The 24,773-nt window shown below is 38.1% G+C and overlaps 1 protein-coding gene across 1 annotated transcript; it reads right to left on the reverse strand.

Moving 5' to 3' along the window:
* Positions 1-6,917: 6,917 nt before the first annotated feature.
* zbtb32 (zinc finger and BTB domain containing 32) lies at positions 6,918-17,153 on the reverse strand. The gene is made up of 5 exons (XM_082550509.1): positions 17,064-17,153; positions 13,100-14,151; positions 12,076-12,179; positions 10,326-10,490; positions 6,918-8,198 (listed from the first exon to the last, which is right to left on the reverse strand). Exons 2-5 carry the CDS (start codon positions 14,119-14,121, stop codon positions 7,969-7,971), a joined length of 1,521 nt encoding a protein of 506 aa, XP_082406635.1. The 5' UTR covers positions 14,122-14,151; positions 17,064-17,153; the 3' UTR covers positions 6,918-7,968.
* Between the last annotated feature and the right edge of the window lie 7,620 nt (positions 17,154-24,773).

Consider the following 24,773-nt stretch of genomic DNA (forward strand, 5'->3'; position numbering starts at 1 on the left):
GTCATTGTGGATGTTGGGTATCGAAGAATCCATAGGTCCCTCATCCTATTCATGTAGCCCCTTCCGCCGGGGTTACTTGCGTAGTAGCATTCCAACAACGCCCTGTTTTCGTCCCTTGCCCACCGATGCCTTCTTGTTCCAGTAGCCCACTTTTCGTCAGGGTGCCCTGGTTCCTCAACACCTGACGCGGACCTTGTTGATCCGGGCGACGTCCGAGCCGGCATGCCTTCATATTTATCTGTCTCGCTCATGTCTGCGGTAGGCTTGCTTAGCATAGGGGGTCTAGCCTTAGGACCCTTACTGGATACAGACGCCCCAGGCAGGAATCGAACTTGCGATCCTCTGTTCCAAAGGCGTGTAGTTTAAAAGTTAACGTGAGTGTTCTCTGTGGTCAGGAACAAATGTAATCGCATTGTAAAAGGACCAAACTTCAGCCAGGAGAACAACTGAGATAATCCATCCACAATACGAGGTTAGTCATTCATATACTGCTGCATGGGCTGGGCTGTAGTTACATCCTAAGGTTTTAAAAACTGAGCTTAAATAAATGATTAGCGGTAATAAAAGCCGAGGGAGGTCAACAGTGATCACTGACTGTTTTAGGAGCTTTTTGAGATCAAATAGAAGAAAATACATAACATTGAAAATGTTAACAACACAAAAGCCATATTAAACGCAGACTACTTTAGGCCCGGAAGTAGGATTCGTCGCGTCATCACTGAACAACCGGACAGGAAAAACCATAAAGCCTTTGAATGAAAACAAACGCTGTTGTCACAGTGATGTACACTGTCTTGTTGGTATATGTGTATCAAACTAATAAACTTAAACCTACACCATCCTCCCTATTCTGGTATTCTAAACAGTACTTAGCTGAAACCCAAAGACTGCTTGGTTGAGTTAACCTCCTGAACTATCTACAACATATGGTGGAAACCTGAAATTAAGACAGAGAAGACTAGAGGTGAGACATGATCATTACTGAATATTAAAAATAATAAATGACAGATTTAGTGACATTTTCATAAACTATTTACCACATCAATAAACAGCATGGCAGGACAAAATATTTTTTCTAACATGGGAACCTTTAAAAAGTGAAAGGAGACAGAAAAACAGGTGAGAAAGAATAAAACTTAATTGACTTTTTGATGGCATTTTACACAAAGTACTGGTACAGTATCTAGAAAATGTGGGAAAATACTGGCATCGTGTACAGTATTTTCTCCTGAAAGAATTATGTTGGGACCCTGAAAAAAATTACTATGTACAATAATGGATTTCTATACATTTGACATCAGATGAAAACTTTGTAAGATTCGGATAATTATTTGTTAAAAGCTAGAAATTTGGTGTTATTTGTCTCTCAGAAACAGTTCATAACTTTCCTTCAACTCATTCATGTCACCTAAAGGGTAAACCTGTTTCTCCATCACCTGTTCAGCTCTGATGATTCAGTAAGGACATCTCCTGGTTTCATCTTCATGTTTCCCTCTCACCAGAAAACCAAACCGATATCATGACCAGCAGCTTTACAGCTGTGGCTCCAGCAAACATCAGCTGATCCTAGAAAGTAATATTAAATAAATTCTAACAACAGCGCTTCTGCTGTTTAATGCGACCTCCGCTAGTTTCCTCTTTCTGGCGCAAAGTGGGAGATAAACAAACAAGAGAGACGGGACTTGCGGCAGAAACGCCGATCAGCTGATCATTGATCAGTTTCGTGATTGAAGTAGCAGCATGATAGGGTGGGAGGAGAATGAGAGAAGAAGAGGCAGCTGACAGCATAAAGACGCAGAATAACTCCAGCTTTTTGTCTTTTTTTTTTTTTTTTTTGTAGCTGAAGTACGGGACAAATCGTGTTTATTTTCAGCTTAATACGAAACGCATAATAGTAACTCTGAACAGGGGCAATTCTAGGATCAGAGCTTTGGGGGTGCTGAGCACCCAGAGAGCTGCCCAGCCAGGCAAGGTAAACTTTACTCGTCATGATGAGACTTCTTCCCCGTCTCTGTCAGTCCCTGCATCCTTAAATGTCTCCAGTTGTCCCGAGTTCCCTCTGACTGTCTCCTTGGTGCATTTAAACCCCTGTTCCTCCCTGTCCTCATCGTCTGTTGTCTTCATCTCCATTATCACTCATCATAATTGTACCCTCTCTGTGCAAGTCTGCAAATTTCTTTATTAAATCATAAGATTCTTAAATTCATCAAGTCTCTCTGTCCCTGGGTCCTCGTCAAAAAACATGACATCACTGTTTTGTACATTTTAACACAATTGAATCCCCACATTTGTGAAAGAAAAGCAAAACACTTTTTTGAAAAGTCTGTAACAAAACCATCAAATCTGATAAAGGTTATTTAAATGCTGCCAAAGAAGAATGGATTTGAATTTTAAAAAATACACATCCTAACATTAATTACTGCGGGAAAATAATGAATGATGCTCACAGTGAGTAAAAAGTAAACTTCAGTGCATTTTTTGGACAGATTCACTTTTAAAGTGTATGTATAATATAATACAGATACATAAAAATACACTCCAAAATAGATGAGTCCTTGAAATGTACAAAATATTATTACAAAATTAGAAAAATTGAGACACCTTGGCCTCTGGTACAATGTATACAATGTATGAAAAGATCTTTACTGCAGATACTACTATGGCTCTGCAGATTTGTTCTTTTCTTTTATCCTATGTCGCCTCACCTTGAGGTTGGTAAATCTGTCTATCACATTTTGGTGTTCTGTCTGCTCAAGCATTTCTCAACTGACATCACAGCCAGGTGCTGGAGTTTGCTTTGACCCATGGTCCTTCTCAGCCAGGTATGGAGCTGACTCAAGACACTAAAAGACCTTTCACAGCTACAGCTGCTAGCTGGGTTTGTTAGGGCAACCTGAATAACAGTTTTCAGTGTGGGGACGATCTGATTATCCAGAAGATTGTACAATGTAAACATATCTGGGATGGCACCAGCCTCATTCTTGAGCTTCAAAAAGTTTTTGGCAACCGTGACTTCCTCTGACTAAAGCTCAATATGGTAATGCAGTGCCAGGGCTGACAACCCAGTTTGTTTTGCAGATTCTGTACAGCAGCTTTAATATAGGGAGAACACAACTTCCAGATTGTACGAGTAAAATTAGTTTAACAGTTTCTGTTTTGCCTGTTAGTACTCCCTGTCTGTTTTCTTACCTGGTTCTTCCTGATCATGTACTTTCTCCTCATATTCCCCTCTTTCCTCTCTCCCTCTTTGTACTGACATTCATACATAAATAGATTGTATTCAATCTATTTATGTATGAATTGGATCACAAGGTTTAAAACTACTTATAAACACACACACAAAGTAACTCCACCAGAGTGCCTATTTCGGGTCACTTTTGCCGGTGTTGTGCCAAAAAGTGATTGTCTGCCAAAAACTGATTTCCGGTATTTGCCAAAAAGCGATTGCTCATATTTAAAGTGGTATAAGTAACTTGTTGGGCTATAATATGTTAAACATATGTCAAATGCATCCCTTATGGATGACATAAAGTCATCTTGAGCCACAAACAACATTCGTGTAGCAAGATACAAGCCGCAATCAGTTTTTGGCAGCGACTTTTATATAACCTTTATTTATGCAGTAAAAAAAAATCTCATTAACATTAAAAATGTATTTTGTAAGAGTAAGTTGCCCAACAGGACAGCAGAAATGGCAGCAAATATTACAATAGTTCTGTAAAAATATTTTAAGTGGGGATAAAGGACCGGATTGGTTATGATGTAAGTACAAGTTGTAAAGATACTTAAAAAACAGATAATTTTTTAATTCTTTATGTAACCCCTTTGTATCCCCTGTTCACCGAAGTCTATTTACGAACATACGTAAAGATATTACACATAAAAAATACACAGAAACACTGGAAATCAGTTTTTGGCAGACAATCACTTTTTGGCACAACACCGGTCCAAGCCCGGGTAAAGGAGCAGGGTTGGAATTGTGACATTAAAAAAAACAATAATTGCTAAAAGAAATTTAATTTGTAGATCTAAATAAACTCTAAATGCATTTAGGACGTTTTTACTCACTTTATGTCTCTTCCACGATGTTATTTCTCTCTCCAACAACATAGGTTACAATTAGATTAGCATGACTAATTATGCAAATTAGGCAATGACGTCATTTAGCGACTGGTAGCGACTTTTAGGACAACCAATAGCGATTTTCCTTACTGAGGAGTTGGCAACACTGACTCTACTAAGCTTATGAATAAGTGAATAAGTTCACCAGTCACATCATAGCACCCACCCAGCTGTATAGGGTGGGTGGGTGTATAACTCGTACTAGCACGCAGTACGAGTTATTGTAACTGACTGTAAAAAGTTAGCACAACGAAAATAAACTACACCTAAACTTGGTTTATATCTGACCCAGATAGACTGCAGGTCATAACTTCTCACCCGAAGCTCAGTTCACCTGACAGTCGGACCGGCGGCCGCCTTGTGTCTCTCCTCCTCCGCCTCCCCTTTCCCTCATCTATCTGCTGGCCTCCACCACTTGCTAATTTTACTGAATCTGTGAAAGCTCCACCATAGCCACTACCAAACAATTGAGTTATTTTTACACGTCTGCCAGCATCTGTCCAATCCGCCACCTTTCACTGTTTACACCGTTACGGGAAAAAAGACAACAACAAAAAAAACATCGGCCCATTTAAAACGAAACATTACCATTTGCCTGGTGGGCCGATGGCCACTCCAGCTATGCTCACAGGCGGAGAGTGCTTTCGAGCGCTTTCCTTATAAAATGCAGTTTTTACCGTTTCTTCCCGCAGTAAATATAAACAACAATAGTATTCAGGAAGAAAACCAAACATTGCATATATTCAAATTCAAATTTATTTTTATCATAACTCTGGTTTTACGTGGCCTATCAACACAATTTAAAAACTGGTATAAAGTCCACACTTTTTCCATCAATTTTTCCGACTGTCCTGCTCACATCTCCAATGGTTGTACACATTGTCATTAACGTGGCTTCACTCCACATCAGCCACGCCGCTTTGCTAGCTAACACTGGTGTCGGCACATAAGGACGTTGATTAGCTCCATATATACGAATGTGAATCGCATTATTGGCTGGATTGTGGGATAAGATGGGATCGTTCTAATTCCATACGGGAGCAGCCAGTCACTTACTGACTAACACTGCAAAACAGAATTGTTAAAGTTTCAATTTTAATTCAGGTTGGGTTTTTTTTGTGCGCAGAGACCGTGCCAGCAGTGCGCAATTGCGCACGTGCGCAGCTTAGAGGGAACATTACAGCAGACTGTACTATGCAAGTGGTAAATGGAGCTTTTAAGATAGCAGATTAGAACAGGGAGCCAATAAGGCCTTAGCCAGCCTTCCTAATAATTCTGCTCTTGTACTGTGCATAGTTAGCCAAGGTACTTTGCTAACATGACACATGCAACATATTTCTACTTTTGTGCTTTTACTGCTACAATTGGCCCATTATTACAGTTTCAGCCACTGGCTTCGACAGAGGCCCAAAAGAGTCGGGCTTGCAACATGTTTCAAATTCTTTGTTGTAATTTGGCACAAAAATCTGCAGCATATGAATACTCAGTAGTATGGTTCACGCATTTCCCTTTAAAGAAAAAAGTAGTTTTGTAAAAGTGGTTGGGAAAAACGAGCTTGGTAAGAATATGATGCATAAATGTAAATGAGTACATCAAAATGTCAAATTTCACAGCGGTTGTGTTATTTTGGTACGTTTTATTTACACAAACGAAATTCGACATGTCACTGATCTGTGACTGCTATTGTACCTACGGACTTGGTTCTCGTACCCCCATCCCCACCGCCCTCCAATTGCCCGGGAATACCCACTTGCGACTGCGTCACTTTCCGGCTCCTACGCAGCAGTCGGAGCTGATCGCGCCCACTCACAAAAAAAAAAAAAAAAAAAATAACCAGACGCGCCGCAACGCGTTTCAGAAGCGTACTAGTGTATCTCCGCCTCGTATCGCTTAAAATAGTCCCCCCCTCTCTTTTTTTTTTTAACGGAAGCAGCGTGAAGCTGCACCGAGCAGTGAAGGAAGTCAGACACAGGAGCGGCGCCGAGAATCCGACCACTTTTGTACGTGCAGACGTCTTCTATTACGCCCTCTGTGAAACCGTGCAAGGACGGAACTAAGCGGCGCGACTTTTAACAAACGTAATCTTTTTTTTTTTGCTGCGAGGTGCTGCACCGCTGTTTTGGATGAATTACAGCCTTTGTGAGATGCACCGTACATGTACTAAATATAAGAGGACACGGAACACACCGCCACACAAACACACAATATGTGACTTATAAGGCCATTATATTGACTTTAACCAATACCAAACAGACCGACTGGAACCAAACCTTGAAAAGGGGACCAGGAAAACAACTGCTTGTCTTTATAACATGTACTACCACCGCATTGATCACAATTGGACGCATCCTGTGTGAAGTTCTAATGGCTAACTGAACATTTAAATATATTATATCTAAATTATACTATAATATAATCACATTATATCATAAAATAATGTGACACAAATTCTCAGATTCTGATGTGTTTAGTTAATGGGACCTCTCATCTTATTATAGTGACTTCAAAGCTATGTACACTCTCACTCACACGTGTATATATATATATATATATATATATATATATATACACACACACACACACACACACACACATATATATATGCACTTTGCCTTTTTTCTTCATATCTATGTGTATTTACGTCAACGTATGTATTTATGTATTTTTAAAAAATAAGGTGAAAAATAAGGGTACTTGCTATGTGTAATTAATGTAAAGATTTTGCACTTTGCATTTTATGTTTATATCTATGTGTATTTACATCAACATCTGTATGAAAAAAAATTAGAGTGAAAGATGAATAATGTTTATTTATTTATTTCACAGCTAATACACATTTAGGATAATGCTGTACAAATCAACAAATACATTTTGATGGAAACAGACCCAAGAGTTTCACTGAAAGCTCATTCCAGGAAGCAGTGTGCAAACATACATAATATGTATGTAATAATTTCAATCCTGAACCTTGTATGGAGCTTTTATGGAGGTATTTAAGTTGGCAGGCCTACCTCTGAGTGACTTTTACTACAGCACGTCCAAATAAAGAAAAGAAAGCGCTCAACTATTCTCACTATCAAGCTTGGGATAGATGCAAAAGCTCTGTGATAATACTGATGATATAAGCTAACTAGTCACTATTAATGAGAGGACAGGTATCATCTTTGCTAAATTTTAGCCTCCTTTAAACTGTTTTTTGTATATTAACATTTTTGCTGCCAGTTCTCTCACCAGTACTGCTACAGCTTAAACTCATCTTAATTGTTTCTGGAGAAATCGCCTTTCTTTCTGTCCAGAATAAGATAGATGTGGACACTATGTTGCATATTTCAGTTGAAATTTGTCATAATGTTACTGTGGTTCTCCTCAAGAGGGTGCTGTAAACCTAAGTCAGACACACAAAGATTACGGTATACAACAGTCAAGTGATAATGAAAGTCGGAGAGAAGATGCCTGCGTCATTCGATGAGGATAAGCTGTTGATGTGGCTTTAATGCATGGTAAACACTTTCAATATCTTTTTCTGACATATCACTGGAAATTAGTGCTGTATTGATCTGATCTGTAGTTTTGACGGCGAATACAGAACAGTTGCAGTTTGTATACAAGTTATTGCTACACTCCAGTTTGTAATCTTGCATTTCACTTAGGGGTAAGTGTTTAATGGCCCTCTAGATTTCTCAAACATTACCATACATACTTTTTTTTTTAAATTTTATCTTTAGAAATATAATTGATGCTTAGCTGTGTGTAGGCTATGTAATGATTATAGCTGAGAGGGGCACATTACAGCTACACTCTTGAGAACTTCGCGTCGATGGAGGCAGTTGGATTGTGAGGCATGGCTCAGATGTGGGAGATATACAGGTAGGTGCTGTTGATGCTCCAGTCAGGGGGGAAGTCTTGCACTGCGTGGCTCTTGATGTGTCTTTGCATGGCAACCAGGCTGCTGCAGAACTCCAGGCACACTGTGCACTGGTACGGTGCGGCCCCGCCGTGAGTCCGCAGGTGCTTGATCATGGCCGAGTAGTCCCGTGAACGTTGACCACAGAGGCGACACTCGAATGGTTTTTCGCCTTGAAGCAGAGAGAAGAAAGAGCAGGGTAGGGGGCACAGGAAGGAAGAGAAAGGAGGTGGAAGAGAGGAGCGCTCACTTGAGAAAGGGTGTTTAAAACATATTTATTTTCAGCGTTTTACAATCTATTTAGCACGGGCCTCTGTGCCAGTAGATGTAGTATGTGGGGTTATGTTTTTTTGGGTTGTCTGTATTTATGTAGGCTACATACGACCTTGAAAGCCTCAAGGGATTTTTTTTCCTTCTTCATAATTTGCACAAACATTCACTTGTTATCAAGAACGCACTGATGAATTTGATTGTCAAAGTCAGTTTCACACGGTGAACTCTCAAAGTACCTATTTTAGCCCTACTTGAAGAATTCATCAGATAAATAAAATATTTTGTACAAATGTCTGTTAGGGTAAAATTACATTTTATATCTGTAAGGTCAAAGGTCAATTTTACTGTGCCATTATCATTTTCTGTAAAAAAAAAATGTCCCCCCTGATCACTATTAAATGCCATGACCAAGAGACTGTACTATAGATCGTGAGAACACATCTCACAATTTGAATACTGAATTGGTTCTATTCTGGTTGCACATATAAATTTACTGATTGGCATAAATTCTGGTATACATGCAATGTTTAATATTTAGTCAAATCCTAAAACTGTTTATTGGGTCAATTTTTCTTTCGCTCTCAACAGACACACTTCTTAAATGAGTAAACATGAGTAGAGTAAACTGGGGCACTTTTATGCAAATCATCCAGCTTTGCACCACTTGCATCTGCTTTCCACTAAGTCGGTTTTTCTATTTGATTGTAGGTCAAAGCAACACAAAATGAAATAGATAAATATCAGCTTAGTCATACTGAGAAAAAAAACTTACATTTTCATATTAATAAAATGTGCTGACAAAATCTGTGCTTATTAAAAAAGTCTACTGGTTTAACAGGTAGTGTTAAAAGTTTAAAACAAAATCCTTTCCAAAGAGCTTTTAAACATCTAAGTGTGTGAACGCCTGAAAAAGAAGTGACTTATTTATGAAGTAATATACCCGGGAATTTCTTTTTAGTGTCTTCTTTCAGTCTTTCAGATACTCGTTGATTTGTGAGACATCAAAATTGCTCTTAAAAGATGTTATTATGAAGCAGATCTATCCTAGAACACACTGGCCTATCTGAAAGACCGACTCATGTTCATTACCATTTCTGTAGCTAAACAGACCTCAACTTAAGCAAATTAGCTCATGTCCTTTCCATCAGTGCAAATCATTTTTAAATTCTCTTCTTTTGCTTTAAGCTTCTGAATCCTACACTCCCAAAAACCCAATATGCAGAGCAAATGCTAGACATTCATCATGGTGAATATTTCTAATGTCAGTGTCTCCAAAGTAATCTTAATAATAAAGCTTTAAGGAGTGTTTTGGAAATGTATTTTCTTTACTATTTAGTATTTTCTCAATGTATAGAATTGCTTTGCAGTTAAATACAGACATGATGCCCTTTGTTGACTAGGTTCTCTGTTGCGTGCAAGTTTCAAGTCTGCAAGTTTCATATTCTGCAAGGTTAACTTCATAGTATTAGAATGAGTGGAAAACTCTCTACTACCGAAGATGTTCTGCAGTAATGCACATGGGCCCGGTTGTACATTTAAAAAGTGCAGACACTTTTTAAATGTACTGAAAAACACAAAAACGTCTTAGTTATTATAATGAGGATACTTAAAAATGGTATAACTGTGACAGTTATTCATAAATTCCTTAATTTGGCTGTAGCCTGCCATGCCTTGTCTCTGATATGATTTTCCAAGTCCCACTGACTAAAACAACGTCAGACCTTTGTTGCTGTTGTTATTTTTAAACATGCTTTTCAAAGTCAGAGTTGGTAAATACATACTGGGCAGATTTATCAGACGTCATTTTGTAACTAGGTTAACACTTGTGACCTATGTTTATAGATTTTATTTAATTTCTTTTTTTTTTTCTAAATTATTAGTCATTGCTGTGGGTAATCATTTTCCATCAGTGTCAAGCCAGAGGATTCTTTGCTGCACTATAAGTCGAAAATTCTCACAGCTATCTTTGAAAAAAAAGTAAATAATCTGATACGCTGATGCACTGCTGTTGAAGAGATGCGCTTACCAGTGTGTACTCGGTGGTGTGTGTCCAGCTGATGTTTCAGACTAAACTTCTTAGGGCAATGTTGGCACTGATAGGGTTTTTCTCCTCTGTGGTCTCCTCTGGTCTCTGATTCATGCGGTGTAACGTCTCCTCGTCCGCACAACCGACATCCTGTGCAGGTTTTGCCTTTGAAAACAATCAGATTTTAATATAAAAAACAGATCTTGGTGCGAATATTGTGGTGACCTTTTCTGTTGTAAGTTGTATGTTGTCAGATAGAAGCTGCTTGCATTGCTTGCTGGAATGGAACTACACAACAACAAGATATTGCATAAATGTGGCTGAATCTATAGTAGAGCTGCGACGCTGAACAATCAGGTAGTGGATAACCAGGAAATGTATCTGAAAATAATTTTGAAAACAATTTGATTAATGCTGGCATGTTTGTATCTTGCAAAAAAGAGAAGATCTAACGGGTTCACAGCTGGCTCTGCAAAATTGTGTGTTAATCGATTTCTTGATAAATAACTGTCAGATAACTGTTAGTGATAATCCCGCCTTAGCTGATGTTAGTAGTCATGCTCGCAGAGTCTCTTGCTCTGACTTGCTAACTCAACCAGCTGTTTCAAAATAAATAACCACAGTTTTTGCCAGACCTTTAAAAACCGATTTTAGTCGCACAGCATTAGACATACAGCATTTCACTTGCATTTCTAAGGCACGTCTATTTTTGTTAAGCATCCTGTTGCGAGACAATAAATTCAGTTGGTACAAGCTTACCTTCCTGTCACTATGCACGCATATCACCTCTAAAAATTATAAAGGTGTGATTTTTGAGGTTAAGGTAGCACCACTGAAGCTTTACACTACCTTATATTTTTTAGGGTCTATCAAGTAAAAACATGGGCCTCATAGTTTTAGACAGGATGCTGAAAGGAGAAGGGGGTGTACTGTAGTAGGGGAAATTGAAAGAATAAACCACAACAATCGAACACTTACCACTCTAAACACAAGCTACTGAGACCTGTTGTCATTAGTGCATTTCCTGTCCAATATATCACTTCTTGCTAAAAAATACCTAACCTCATATAAGGTTTGAACACGTCTGTTTTGTAAAGATCTAGAAATAATATGGGTGTTTCTCGGTTGACTTTTACAAAATAATAATGCTAATAAAGATTGTTTTACTGTTACTCTATGCAGCAGCAAGAAAACTCTGAATTTTATTTAAGATGCAACTGCTGGTAAGACAGTTTTACCATTGCCTAATCTGTTTAAGCATGATTATAATGTTGCATTGAGCAAAGATATTCAACATCTGATAAAATATTTATCAGGCTGATTGTACACTTTCGTGTGCACACACTCACCCACAAACATGCAGACGCACAGATGGTGTAACTCATTTTTGTGTGGATGAAATGAATATTAGAACGACATAATAAATCAATATGTTTGACTTTTTTGGCATGGGACAAACCACTGTTGCGATGCAGTACATACTGTACTGCATGTATCTAGCTGTATCTAGTAACCACACTACTGCTCCTGCTGCACCCTGCTTTCAAAAACCACAACTCTTTTTATCACTTTCCATTGCGTTGCTACACAGCTGGAGTCTGCAGAGGTTAGGGGTCATGAAAATAACTTTTTACTTTTATCTTGTTAAAATTATCATTTTTACACAGGATGATCACTTTTACAATAATAATGTAGCTTCAGCGTGTTTTGATTATTGAAAGTGTGTGTTTTGTGTTTCTCATATCATTACCTAACTGTGTGGAGACTGACTCCCGCAGCACCGGATCATTGCGTAGACTGCAATGTTGGCAGTCTTGACCACTGTCTTTGCTGGTTTTGGACACTTCGGGGTAACTGAGGACACACAAATTAACAGTTGCAAAAAAACAAATGTACTAATTATACCTTTAATTTAAAATGTAAACCTTCATTTGTCTCCCAAAGTCACAAACCACAAATATATATATATATATATATAAAAAAAGGTTTCTGTGTGCCGACTTCTAAGGCACACCTTCAAAATGGCACATGGAAAAAAGTCAGTCTGCATACGTTTTACTGCTTTACGTGTTATCACAAATTACGTCCCTTAGACACTTAAAACTTCCTTCCTCTCAAATTTCAACCACAATATACTTATATGTTTAGTACATGCTCAATGCTAAAGAAAAGACTGAAAAGAGGTAGACCAGACTAAACAGTAAAGGAAGATTTCAGTGTGTGGAAACTCTCGAATTTGCAAAGGAGGGGAGAAATTTAGGGGGCTCCCCGTTATGTTCTATTTGGTTTTGCTGTGAGGAACAGTGCGCAATGTGTATACGCTAAATTATCACATAAAAACAAAACAAGGTGAAGTGGGTTATTACTTTGATGATAAATGAAACTTACTATATATATATATATATATATATATATATATATATATATATATATATATAAAAATATATATATACATATATATATACATATATATATATCTTTTTTAGCCCTTTTGCGCAGTGTAAGCTAGGATGATAACTTCTCAAAAATGAATTTCACAGACCTGGACTGGCAAGGAAGGGTTAACAGGTGAAACTGATGTAGCTGGAAAATGCAGGAGGCTTGTTAACACATATCTACCCAAAAAGCAGTGAGTCAGGTGTGGTAGCTGTCACAAAGGAAAAATTGAGCAAATCGGGGGATTCTAAATTACTCTATTAGAGGAAAAATTTGGAGATAATGACTAGAAAAAAAAACAACCAAGTTTCCAAAATCATGTCCGAACTGTGTCTTACCTTGGTTCACCAGGTTGAACAGTCCCAGGAAATGCTTTCTGGCTAGATCTTTTTCTTTTTAAAAGGCTCTGTTTGATTATGTTTCCCATTCGAGTTGGACCAGTGTAAATGTTTTGTGCATAGCGGGGGTGGAAGCCTGAGTAGCCCATTATGGGGTTCTGACCTGGGGTTTGAAAATGAGAACTTAGTAGGGGGAACATTTGGGGACTGGAGAGAGAGTATGGGTAGGGTATAGAGGACTGGTTGGGTGACTGAAGAGGGTGAGCTGCAAGTAAGCTTGGATAGTTTTCTGCTATTCGCCGCAAGGTGCTCACAGAGTCCCACATGTTTGTAGAGAAAGTCCATGGATAAGAGAAAGAGGAATTGCTACTAGCAGGCTTGGCAACAGCACTGTTTCTGCTGTGAATTGGCTCTGAAATAGGGGACAGTTTGGCCTTCTTTCTTGGGGGTGATGGACTGCTGTGGGTCTTAGTAGGAGTAGAGGGTGAAAGGTTTTCCATGGCAGTGCCTGCCTCATTCCCAGGGAAGGACCTCTTAAGCAGTTTATCCTCATTAAATGGACTTGCGTTTGAATGTTGATCTTGTCCCTCTGGAGTCTCCTTTTCTACTTTGACATCAGTGGTTTTGTCTCTTTTTTCCTGCTTTTCTGCTCTGCAGTCAAGAGTGTCCAGCTGCTTCCTGCACTGATCCTCCAGTGGCTGCATCTCCAGCAGTTGTGCAGCTTTCAACAGTAGTTGCAGATCATCCACAGAGACCTCAAGAGCTTGCGTGTAGGTGAAATCCAGAACTTGCTGGAAGGTGTGAGGTGAAAAATACTCTAGAGTGCAGCATACAGGGCTGTCTATGTCTCCGCGGGCTAGCTGCTGTGCTAAAGTTCTGCTAGCACAGGCTAGTACTAGACGATGAGCCCTGAAAGTTTGACTCTTTACCGAAATTATAGCATCACAGAGTGACCCTGAGCGGCGTAAGGCATCTGCCTGCTCCAGGAAGTGGAAGTATTGGGTGTTGTTGATTCTGATCATGTCTGAAGGTGTAGATGTATAATCAAAAGTCTGAGAAGAGAAAACCAAAACCAAAAGAGATATCCCATCAGATTATGCCCACTCTATCTGAAAGTTTGTTCCATCTATTTGCCACATTGCTATGTGACATTTCCAGAAATGCTAAATTGTATGTTGGAAAATCAGGTTGAAAAACAGCAGCACAGATTGGCTTGTGATTAACAGATATACTTCTCTGTGGTTTGCACTGTTTTTTTCCACCCTTTCCAAAGAGCATTACCTATAGTGAAAGCTGAGGGGGCAGAATGTACCCAACATGATTATTACAAAGATATTTATTATTTGTGTAATTACAAAGAACCGGTGTAACTCAATTTCATTTTCAGGGACTTTTCAAAACAGTTTTTTAAAAGTATTCTTTAAAAAAATCCTGTATCTTTTTGTAGAGTCATATTTGCAAGAAAACTTTCCTCAATCACTACTGTGTCTGTTATCATGCTTGAATGCCTGGCTGCTGTGTGGAAATGTACTCTTATGTGAAAGCTTTGATATTCAGAGTTCACATACACACTCTAAAGCCACAAAGCCCTAACAGTATATGAAACCATGACTAATGACTGTACACGCGTAAACATGAGTAAAAAGTTTGAACATCAACAACAATAAGACCATATTTGAGTACAGTAAACATCAGATGCAAGATATTGCAGGGGTGGAATATGTAAATATGTAAGTATTTTTTTGGAATTTAACATTAATATTGAGAATACATGGATGAAGAGGCTGTGGCTGTACGCTAAAACTACCGGATGCCTGAAAGTTTGTCATCTTCACACCGTCTGAAGTCTATAATGAACCTTTATGATTATACAGTGTGCGGTCGGTTTCTGAAGCAGAGGTCACAAGTACTGTGAGCTATTTCAGAAGGTTTTTTTGTTGTCTTTTTTTGCGCAATTGCAAACCCATACCCGTACCTCGATGGTGACTGTAAATGAAAAGTAAATGTGAAACAAAATGACATTTAGTTGTCTCATTACTGGAATTTAAAAAAAATATGTGCATAAATGATGCACCAATCAAAATCTTTTGTCTTGCGTAAAAATTCACGAAAATAGTTTACATGAGCGATTTAATCCTTTAAAGCCTTTTAAAAGCGTTTTAGCTTGCTTTAATTAATTTCAAATTATTTTTAGTTTTTATATTTGTCAATTATTTGGCTGTGTCTCATATGTAGGTGTAAGTGGTACAGCATGGAGCAGTGAGAGTGAAAGTGACAGTGGCGCAAGGCCATTATCGAAAGTACAAAGTTACTTAGTGCTTCTGTGTACTTGGGCTTGAAGACAAGCTTGAGTTTTCATTTGAGCATGCATTTATCGGTTTTGTTTTTTGTTTTTTTAAAGTCAAGACAATTATTAAATGTTTAATTCTACATAAACAGTGTCGAAAGCACGTAGGGAATTCAGTGTGCAAATCAAGCTTATGTCAGTTTAGTGACGGGTATCGTCCGCATAGATGAATATAAAGTGCGTTGACCCGTATTTCCCAGTATGGCATTTACGGCTTCAAATATAAAGATATATTAAGTATACGCGCATATAATGCTTTGATTTTGCAAAGCTACATATAAAGTAACTTTCTTTTCAGAACAATTAAAATTTCTGGAGTACAATTTTCGTCATTTTCCACATAGTCATTTTAAGTGACCTGCATTTACGTTAAAACAGCGCCAATAATGATAATAAAATACCAATGTCATTATTAAAACATTATTGTATTAGTTGTCACAGTCGTGACGACAATATAATTAAGCATGTGGATCAGAATCAGAATCAGAAACTTTATTGTCATTGTCATGAGAACAACGAAATTAAGAATGGTCCCCGATCATTGCATCATCCCTAGCAATATCAAAATATAAATAAAACAATAAAATTCAATAAATAAAATAGATAGAATACTTAAAATACTAATAAGATATAACAGTAAAACATTCACATACATTCCCACACACATGCTTCAGACCGTGCATAGATTAACACAAGAGTGGCGTGATGGACATTTTTTTGTAGTATTCAGATGTGTTATTGCAGTTGGATAACAGCTGTGTTTGAGTCTATTAGTCCTTGCTCTGACTAACAGAGCAAGGACACACTAACATTACATAATGTATTTATAATCATTAAAAAAAATTTTTTAATTAACATTATTTTAAATCCAAGGAGATTTTGGTGAGATGTGAAAAGAAATGTGTCATAAACAAATCTTTCATCTGTATATTGATGCTCTTGTCTTACTTGCAAAGGCCTTTCAAGATTATTGATGTCTTTCAGAGTGCATTATGTGCCAATTCATGCACTTTCATTTTAACTGTGATTATAATGTGTTTTCAAATACTGTGCTGACTTTCTGGTGACATTTATGTAATTCCAATAGTACTGTATAATTTATGATTGTTCACTGTAGTGCATATAGAGGTGCTCTCCTGGAAGCTGCTGGCCTATAAATGTTATTTTATGCTGTGCCCAAAGTTCACGCTTACCTGGTTTAAATCTATTTGTCTTAATCTAACTGTTTATTTGTCATAAACTGCCTGGTATAATATATTGTTCCCACTGCAGCTGCTCGGATCAATGTAGACCTGAGTTGTGCCATAGTTAGCAGGTGTTTGATCTCCTTTTAGTAAAAGTATAATCAATGTCAATGTAAAGCCTTACACATTTGACAAGAGAAGTAGTTAAAGTAAACCCTTCCAGAGCTCACACGTAAAGCACTAGAGTTGACACCCAATTGATAAAACCCTCAACGGGTAACATATCAGTAGCACAGTGCTAAGTTGTGTTTACAGTAGATCAAAGATTAGACAGTTAAAAAGAGCAAAGATGAGAAATGTTGAGGTGCATCTTCTTGTGGTTTCAAGTGTTGGAAATCTAAGAAGCAACAAGCTGCATGAATGAGGCACTTACCAGATGTTTAGTGAATATTCTCCAAGGCGAACGATGAGCTACCTCGCATCATGACTGTGAAGCGACTTCTAAAGTGACATGTCTGTCAGGGCACAGGTTATACTGTGGGGCAGGGTGGTTTCCTCTTTTGTCTCTTCAGTCCCTCCTCTTCATGTTAACTCTCTCTGATTGGTGCTCTGATTACAGCGCTAAAAGGCTTGCCTTTTGTGATTAAAGATGGGGACTTTCTGTTAACTAAACCAGTACTTTGTTAAATTTTGCTTTGCTCAAACCACGGAGGAAGTTTTGATAAGGAATAATTTCTACTTCTTGTATAAGTGTCATACAGCTATTGTTGCCGAATACAAAACACAAACCAAACCAAATTAACAATGAAAACCTTTTTGAAAATGAGAGAGAAAAATGAGGACAGTGGTTGAATGGTAATGTTGCACACCTGTACATGTTGTACATGATTTCCTCTCCTCCTACTTCATTTGCTGGTCACTACATTAATAGACTGTTCTCTGCTGAGACAAAAACCACTTCAAAGACAGTCATCTGTGACAGGAAACATACAGACCAAAGCCCAGTGGTACTGATATGTAGGGCCGAGCTTTACTAAAAGCTGCGCTCTGAAAATAGAAATATCTGCTTTGGCCTTTCGATATGTCAGATGTTGGCGTGACAACCTGTAAAAATAGGCCAACTGTAGCGAGCTGGTCAGTTTGTCAGCCCGTGATGGTGGAGTATACTCTGTGCCTTTGCTTGCATTTAACGGTTTGTTTTGCCATATTCCTAAATTAGCTTTAATTTTTAAGCTAGTTCTTTTTTTCTGCTACATTTTTAAAACTTAAAGGTTGTTTCTTTACATTTTTTTTGTTCAGCTCAGGGGGAGACATCATGTGATAGGAAAAACATGCAGATGTGCCATCTTTTTAAAGAATTCTTGTTATACAGTATAATTTGGGCTCTTCATACAAGTGTAAAGAAAATCAGCAGTTTGTCAACACAGATGAGCATTTTCCACCTAAAAATGATTAGAGACCACCGAGTGAACCACACTCGTCATTAGAAATATTTGCATTTACAAAAATTTAATTGCAGTTACAAATGCCTGACAGATTATTGAGAACGTGGGCGTGTGTCTGTCTGTGAATGTGGGCGGACCACATTTTGCCATTATTACACAAACAAAGATACGCGCACACACAGAGGCAAGGCTCACAAAGTGAAAACAGTAACTGCCGAGCTGTTAGGAGGGCAGAACGATCAAAAACGACATTAAAGCTTGTTCTCGAATATTTGTGTTAGAGTCCTGCTGTTCAAAGAGCTGTGACCCACTCAGGTATGATGTGCATTCTGGATGCTCATTTGGTCAAAATCTGGGGAGATTCAAGGCTGATTCAAGATCTTTGGCTCTTTTTGTAACTTCCTTAAACTGTTCAACTGAAGGAAGGTGTGATGTTTAGACAGGCAGATGCTTTTCAGGAGTGCAGTTGTCATGAGGAGGTTACCTTGGTCTGCCGCAATATTTACTTAGGTGGTTGGTATTACCATTATATCCACATAAATTTAATGATCCTTGGTTTACCAATATAGTATGCTAGTGTAATATGATGACCAGTGTTATTTACTTCACAAAGTGGTTTTACCACCTTCAAGATAGTTCCGGCTATAATGGAACCTTTCTTTGTGTACACGCAGGTGTGGACACACATACACACACCAGGTACACACACAGTGACAGTGACAAGGTGACAAAACAACATGAGCTATGCTGTCATGGTTGGCACAGAAGAAACACAGTAGACTATTTAGCACAATTGAACATGCTGCAAGTGTAAAAACCAAACAATCATGGTTACAAATTGAAACAAAACATATGTACAAGACAGAGCTAGGACTTTATGTAGTGTTCATTTCAGCAGCACGGTAGCACATAAACTGCAACTGGAAAGCAAGTATCAATATTTCTGAGGCTGTCAATAGTATTACTTGTAAGCCAGTGTTGTCTAAACTTGTTTATTGTAGAAGCTCTAAAAAGTAGCTTTTAGTTTGAGTCAACATGCAAAAACTGTTAAAAGAGAACATGGTAAAACACTATTGTGTGTGGTCAAAAGCCTGAAAACACCTTTTTGCATGAATTATATTAATTTTAGCTTTGCTTAGTGAAATTATTTCTTTGCTTTTACTGATGACTGCCATGTTCACTTTTACTGAAACTACAAGCACAGTGAAATGTAATGTTAATAACATATCTAATACTCCATTGCACACAGAATAATGATTCTCTTTGGCTAACTTGCTAGCTAGCATTACATAGACTCGGTTCCAGTAACAAGCCATTTGTGGATGACTAAAGTTTAAACAGTTTCATGTAAGTATTTCAGTTCTTAATTGAGTAATGCTTACTAAAATGTAGTGTATATACCTGATGTTTACAAAGTGCAAGAACATTTGCAAAGACATTTTTAAAGCATTATACAGTCATGAAAAAAGAAAGTAGTACAACTTTCATTTTACATTTCAGAATGCAATATAAAATCATCTGTTCCTTACCTGATTCTAAAATAATTTAAATAGAAGCTCATTTTTACAACAGCATAGTTAATACAGAAGCCACAATACAGAAACTATGTGGAAAGTTCATACTAAACTCGTGCTACATCCATGGAAATTAAGAGGGAAAGTAGCAACCAGTTGGTGCTAATCAAATGCAGCCAGTTAGCTGATCATTAGTGAGTTAGAGCATCTCTACAAAAACAAGACTTTTGGCAGTTATGGAGCATTCAGATGTACATTAACACAATGCCAAGAAGGAAAGATCAGGTATGTTCTAACACAAGCAACTGTTGTTGTCTGTCAGTCTGGGAAGATTTATGAGACAGTTTCCAAACAATCTGAAGTCTACAGTAAGAATGATTATTCATAAGTGGAAAACATTCAAGACATGATATGTGGACGCCCGGCAAATTCACTCAAAAATCAGAGCGTCTATTTCTCTGAGAAACTGCAAAAACCCAAGAGCTACATCTGAGACTCTACTTGCCTCAATTAGCATGTTGAATTTTAAAGTTATTAACAGGAACTGGTAAAAATCTTCTTCTCTCTAAAAGAACATGGCAGCATAGCTTAAGCTCTGCAAACCGCCATCTGTGCTCCTCTGTATACCAATATATTCTAGAGACAAATGAGGTTGTATGTCCAACAGCTAAAACTTGGCTGAAATGGGGTCATGCAACAGGACAAAGATCCCAAGCACAGCAGCAAAACTAAAACAGGATGCCAGAAAAAGAAAAGAATCAAGGTGTTGCAATAGCCCAGTTAAAAACCCGGCCTCAACCCAACTGAAATGCTGCGGTGGGACCTTAAGGTAGTTGTGCACAAACAATTTCCCCCAAACCACAATAAATTGAAGCAAAGTTGTAAAAAAAGAGTGGTCAGAATTTCTCCACTATGATGCAAGAGATAAAATCATAGAAAAAACAGTTACTTCAGGTTATACTAGCTAAAGATGGTTCTGCACGCTAGTGAATCACAAAGTGTTCTCAGTTTTTGATTCACTGATTCTGATTTTTTCTTTTTTAAATAAATGATGGCACAGTGCTTTATTTCATGTGTTCTTGTCTTGTTCATCTGAGGTTGTAGGCTTTTTTAATTATGTCCTTGCATGTAAAACTATAGAACTTAGAGTGCACTTTCTTTTTCAAATCAAATTGTTAATGCTCTGTTTACTAGAAAACAGATTTAGCACATTTCTGCACATGTCAGTATGTTTCTACCACCTGTTTTTCAGTGAAATATTAGAAAAGGCATCGGTGGGGACTTGCAAGGCCTCACTGGCCTTTATGTACTAATACACACACCCAAAACAGGCAATGGAAGTGCCCATTTGTTGAAAAACAGCTCCATAGCACCACTTGAGGTAAAAACCTCAGCAGGAAACTTTTTTTTCTGCATTTTCTTTACATTCAGGAAGTTGCTCTTGGAAATGCAGAAAACAACAACAACACTTTGTTCGACCTACTGTTTAAAGTAAATCTAACACGTTATATTACACAGTAAAAACGCCATTACTTTTATTTGACTATCAGCTTATTATAACTACATGCATTTCGTATTTACCTCAACACCTTCAGAACTAATCTTTGATTTAAATGCTGACTGGATTACTGACCTTGTCAATTACATTTATTTAGAAACACATGGATCAGATTTTTCCCATTGTGCACTGTATTGTTAAAACCTGCCAAAGAATCCCAATTGTCTCATATGAGCTGTATAAATCAAGCTGTTTTGATATTGATTTTTTAACTCAAGTCTCGTAGAGGAATCATAGTGCGATTGCTATCATTTGCTATTTCTGTTGTATTAATACATTGTTGTGCATGGCTTTTAAGTTTCTATAAAGAACACTGTTCCTGCCCTTATTGTTCTTGCAATGTCCAGTTGTCATGAGGGATATAAATTGACACGATTACTACTTCTTATATATTACAATAAACACCACCTAATGTGTTGTATCGAATGCTATATTTTGGTTTGTGGTGAGTAGTTTGTTTTAAGCAGAGATAAGATCTTGCTCAAGAATTTTTTCTCTGCAAGGTTTCTGTTTGCATATTAAGACAAAAAAGAAATGAATAGCGTATTAAAAAACCCCCCAACTTGACTCTGTTCAGAGTTGCAGAATTAAAAAGGCGACACATAAAAAGTGATTTTGTTTCTCCACATGCACGATCATGCATGATCTTAGAGAATTTTAAGTTAACTTTGGGGGGGTTTTTTTTGCTTTTTTTTCCATTTTGACTTTGGCAGCATGTTTTGGATATGTGAACATTTCCTATGTGGTGAATACAGTGCGCAAACTGCTTTTCCCAATAATTTTCAAGAGTTCATCATTTACATAGAACTTAATTCCAAATATAAAGCACTTAAGATTAAGTAGTATTCGTCATAAATGCTTCTCACCTATATGATAAAGGGACATGCATAAAGTGTGAACCACAAGGTGGTTTCCTGTAATGGCTGTGATCACAGGTTTGACAGGTTGTTGCATTAAGAAGGGAAAAAACTAGAAACTGTCATTTTGTGTGGGTTTGTTTTTTTTTCAGCTTACTTTTTTTATTTAAGAGGTTTTCTCGCAGTTATTAGTGCATTACTGCCATACGTTACAATTCCGCGATGTAATATACGATATCTGACCATTCGTGGTAGCTTAATCACGTATAGGTATCGTGCTGTGTGCATGCTTACAAGAAAGTCGGTGACATTTGGGGGCTATTCTTCACACCCTTGTTTGTGCAGTTATTGTCAAATGTTGCTCAAACCACTGGACAGTCTGATCTCATCGATTCCTCTCAGTGAAATTAGCAATATACCAATGCTTAAATGTCACCTTGCACTATATAGGAAGAAAAAGCCAGAACTGATGCAAAGGGCTTCACCTACCAGTAATCTCAAGACTCTCAGGCCCCCCTAACACCCCACTCCTCAACACCTGCTGTCCCACCCGCCGTCAGTTGACAATCACCATCAGACACTTTACCCATCATCAGTGCTGACTCACCGAGGTGTCTAACCGTGTGGGGTACTTGCGCTCATCTGCACATTCCACATTAGTGCGTCCACCGCCCACGTGTCATATGATAAAAATGAGATTTATCTTTTATTTGGTCAAATGCGCATTTCATGCAGTAACATCTTTGATCCACCTACGGAGGCTTTTAATCTCTGCATTTTAAGGAGTTTCATGTTGTTGTTTTGTTGAATGAATCAAAGCGTTACTGAACTAAACAAAAAGCACACTCAGAATGCAACTTGATTAAAGTCTGGTTTAATATGAGTTGTCGTACATTACCACAGTAGCGGTATGTGAGCAGTTGACTTCAGAGGAACCACTACCAAGATGAGTTATGTGTGTTGGAAGCATCAATGGCAAACTGTCACTGTACAGCCACACAGAGTTTTCACAGTAATCTGGGTAAGCAGGACTACCCGTCAGTGTTGTGGTTTGGAAGAAGTGAACCTGTGTAAAGACAGGGGCTGGGGCTTGACACTTCTTTGTAATTTGTGGGTGAAGGAAATGTGAGACCTGCCCACGCTGGTGACTCTCAGGTGAATAGCTACTTGAGAACTGTGTCAAGGCAACTTTAAAATTAAATTTTTTTTAAAAAAAAGCAGGCATAAAAAAAAAAGAAAAACACACACAGCGCATTTACAGTATAGCATTACTCATTGCATGACATTCATTTCAAAGGAAAATACCAGTAAGCTACTAACGTACTAAATACCCATTAGAATGAATGGGTAATTAGAACTGTATGTACTGTATATGTCTAGAACTGCAATGCAAGGTAAAAGTTTTCCACTCTGACACCCCATACAAAAGTCATCTAAAGCTGAGCTCAAGTGTATTTGTTGAAACAGTTTTGTTTTTAGAGGTTAAAGAAATGATGGTATCATCGTAGCTTTTCCTGACAAAGGAAGTGAACTGCAATTTTGGCTTCACAGAAGTGACAGTGTGGCTTTAGGAGTCACTGAAACTCCATACTGAAAGCTGAGAGAAAACCTTATCTTAACCTTGGTTAAGATTTTTATCATGCAGAAAGTCTTACTACCAAATATTACATCAATGCGTGGCACACAAGTGAGCAGGACGTTGAAAACTTGCACCTTTAAGTTAAGAAAAACAGGCAATTCACTAATGAAACTAACATACTGTTAATTAGCAAAAGAAACAGTGTAAACCGATTTTACGTTAGGTTTCTCTTTCCCAAGAAAAACGAGCCTGTAGTAGAAAAAAAGAAAAGAAGCTAATTTTCCAGTGTGAGTAAGCCAGATTTCCCCCCTTTGACTGTGGCTTTTACATCATAGGTTGTATTGCACAAGTTACAAGGTGATCAAAATTCAATATTCATTTTGCCTTCGTGAGGAGCATGACAGTGAATTTCCTTTCATGCGATTGTGGTAAAGAGGAGTGCTGTCTATGTCTAACTCACTACTGTTGTGCTTTTGCGCTGGACCAGCACAAGCACTGCATATAAAACTTATATATATATATATATATATGTACTCTCTCTTTTAGTGTGAGTAACATCTTTTCAGATAAAAGATGATGAAGACCCAGATTACAAAGAAATGTTAATGTAGTTAACCAAAGAAATGCATCATCACTGATCTTAGCTCAGTGTGGTAGGCTATGCAATAAGTAATGTCTTTGGACAGCTCTCATGGTGTGCTTTGTCATTAAAGTCATGCTTTACAATGCTTCCTGGTTCAAAACAAAATGAAAAATCCACCATTTTTTTCAGAGCCATCAACCCTGTAGGCCATCTGTTTGACCCTGGTACATTGTATAGACAGAGAAACACGCATGTAAATGGTAAATGGCCTGTATTTATATAGCGCTTTACTAGTCCCTAAGGAACCCAAAGCGCTTTACATATCCAGTCATCCACCCATACATTCACACACTGGTGATGGCAAGCTACATTCTAGCCACAGCCACCCTGGGGCGCACTGACAGAGGCGGGGCTGCCGGACACTGGCGCCACCGGGCCCTCTGACCATCACCAGTAGGCAATGGGTGAAGTGTCGTGCCCAAGGACACAATGACTGAGACTGTCCGAGCCGGGGCTCGAACCGGCAACCTTCCGATTACAAGGCGAACTCCCAACTCTTGAGCCACGATCGCCCCACGATAAACACATTTAAAAAGCAGAGACAATA

This window comes from Aulonocara stuartgranti (genome assembly GCF_965226115.1).
Source record: "Aulonocara stuartgranti genome assembly, chromosome: 11".
Lineage (NCBI taxonomy): Eukaryota > Metazoa > Chordata > Actinopteri > Cichliformes > Cichlidae > Aulonocara > Aulonocara stuartgranti.

Coding starts and splice junctions, on each gene's coding strand:
- zbtb32 (XM_082550509.1), bottom strand. CDS start 14,121: ATGATCAGAATCAACAACACCCAATACTTCCACTTCCTGGAGCAGGCA. Junction 12,180..13,099: donor GTTCAACCTGGTGAACCAAG/GTAAGACACAGT, acceptor GTGTGTCCTCAG/TTACCCCGAAGTGTCCAAAA. Junction 10,491..12,075: donor GTCAGTCTCCACACAGTTAG/GTAATGATATGA, acceptor TTGTTTTCAAAG/GCAAAACCTGCACAGGATGT.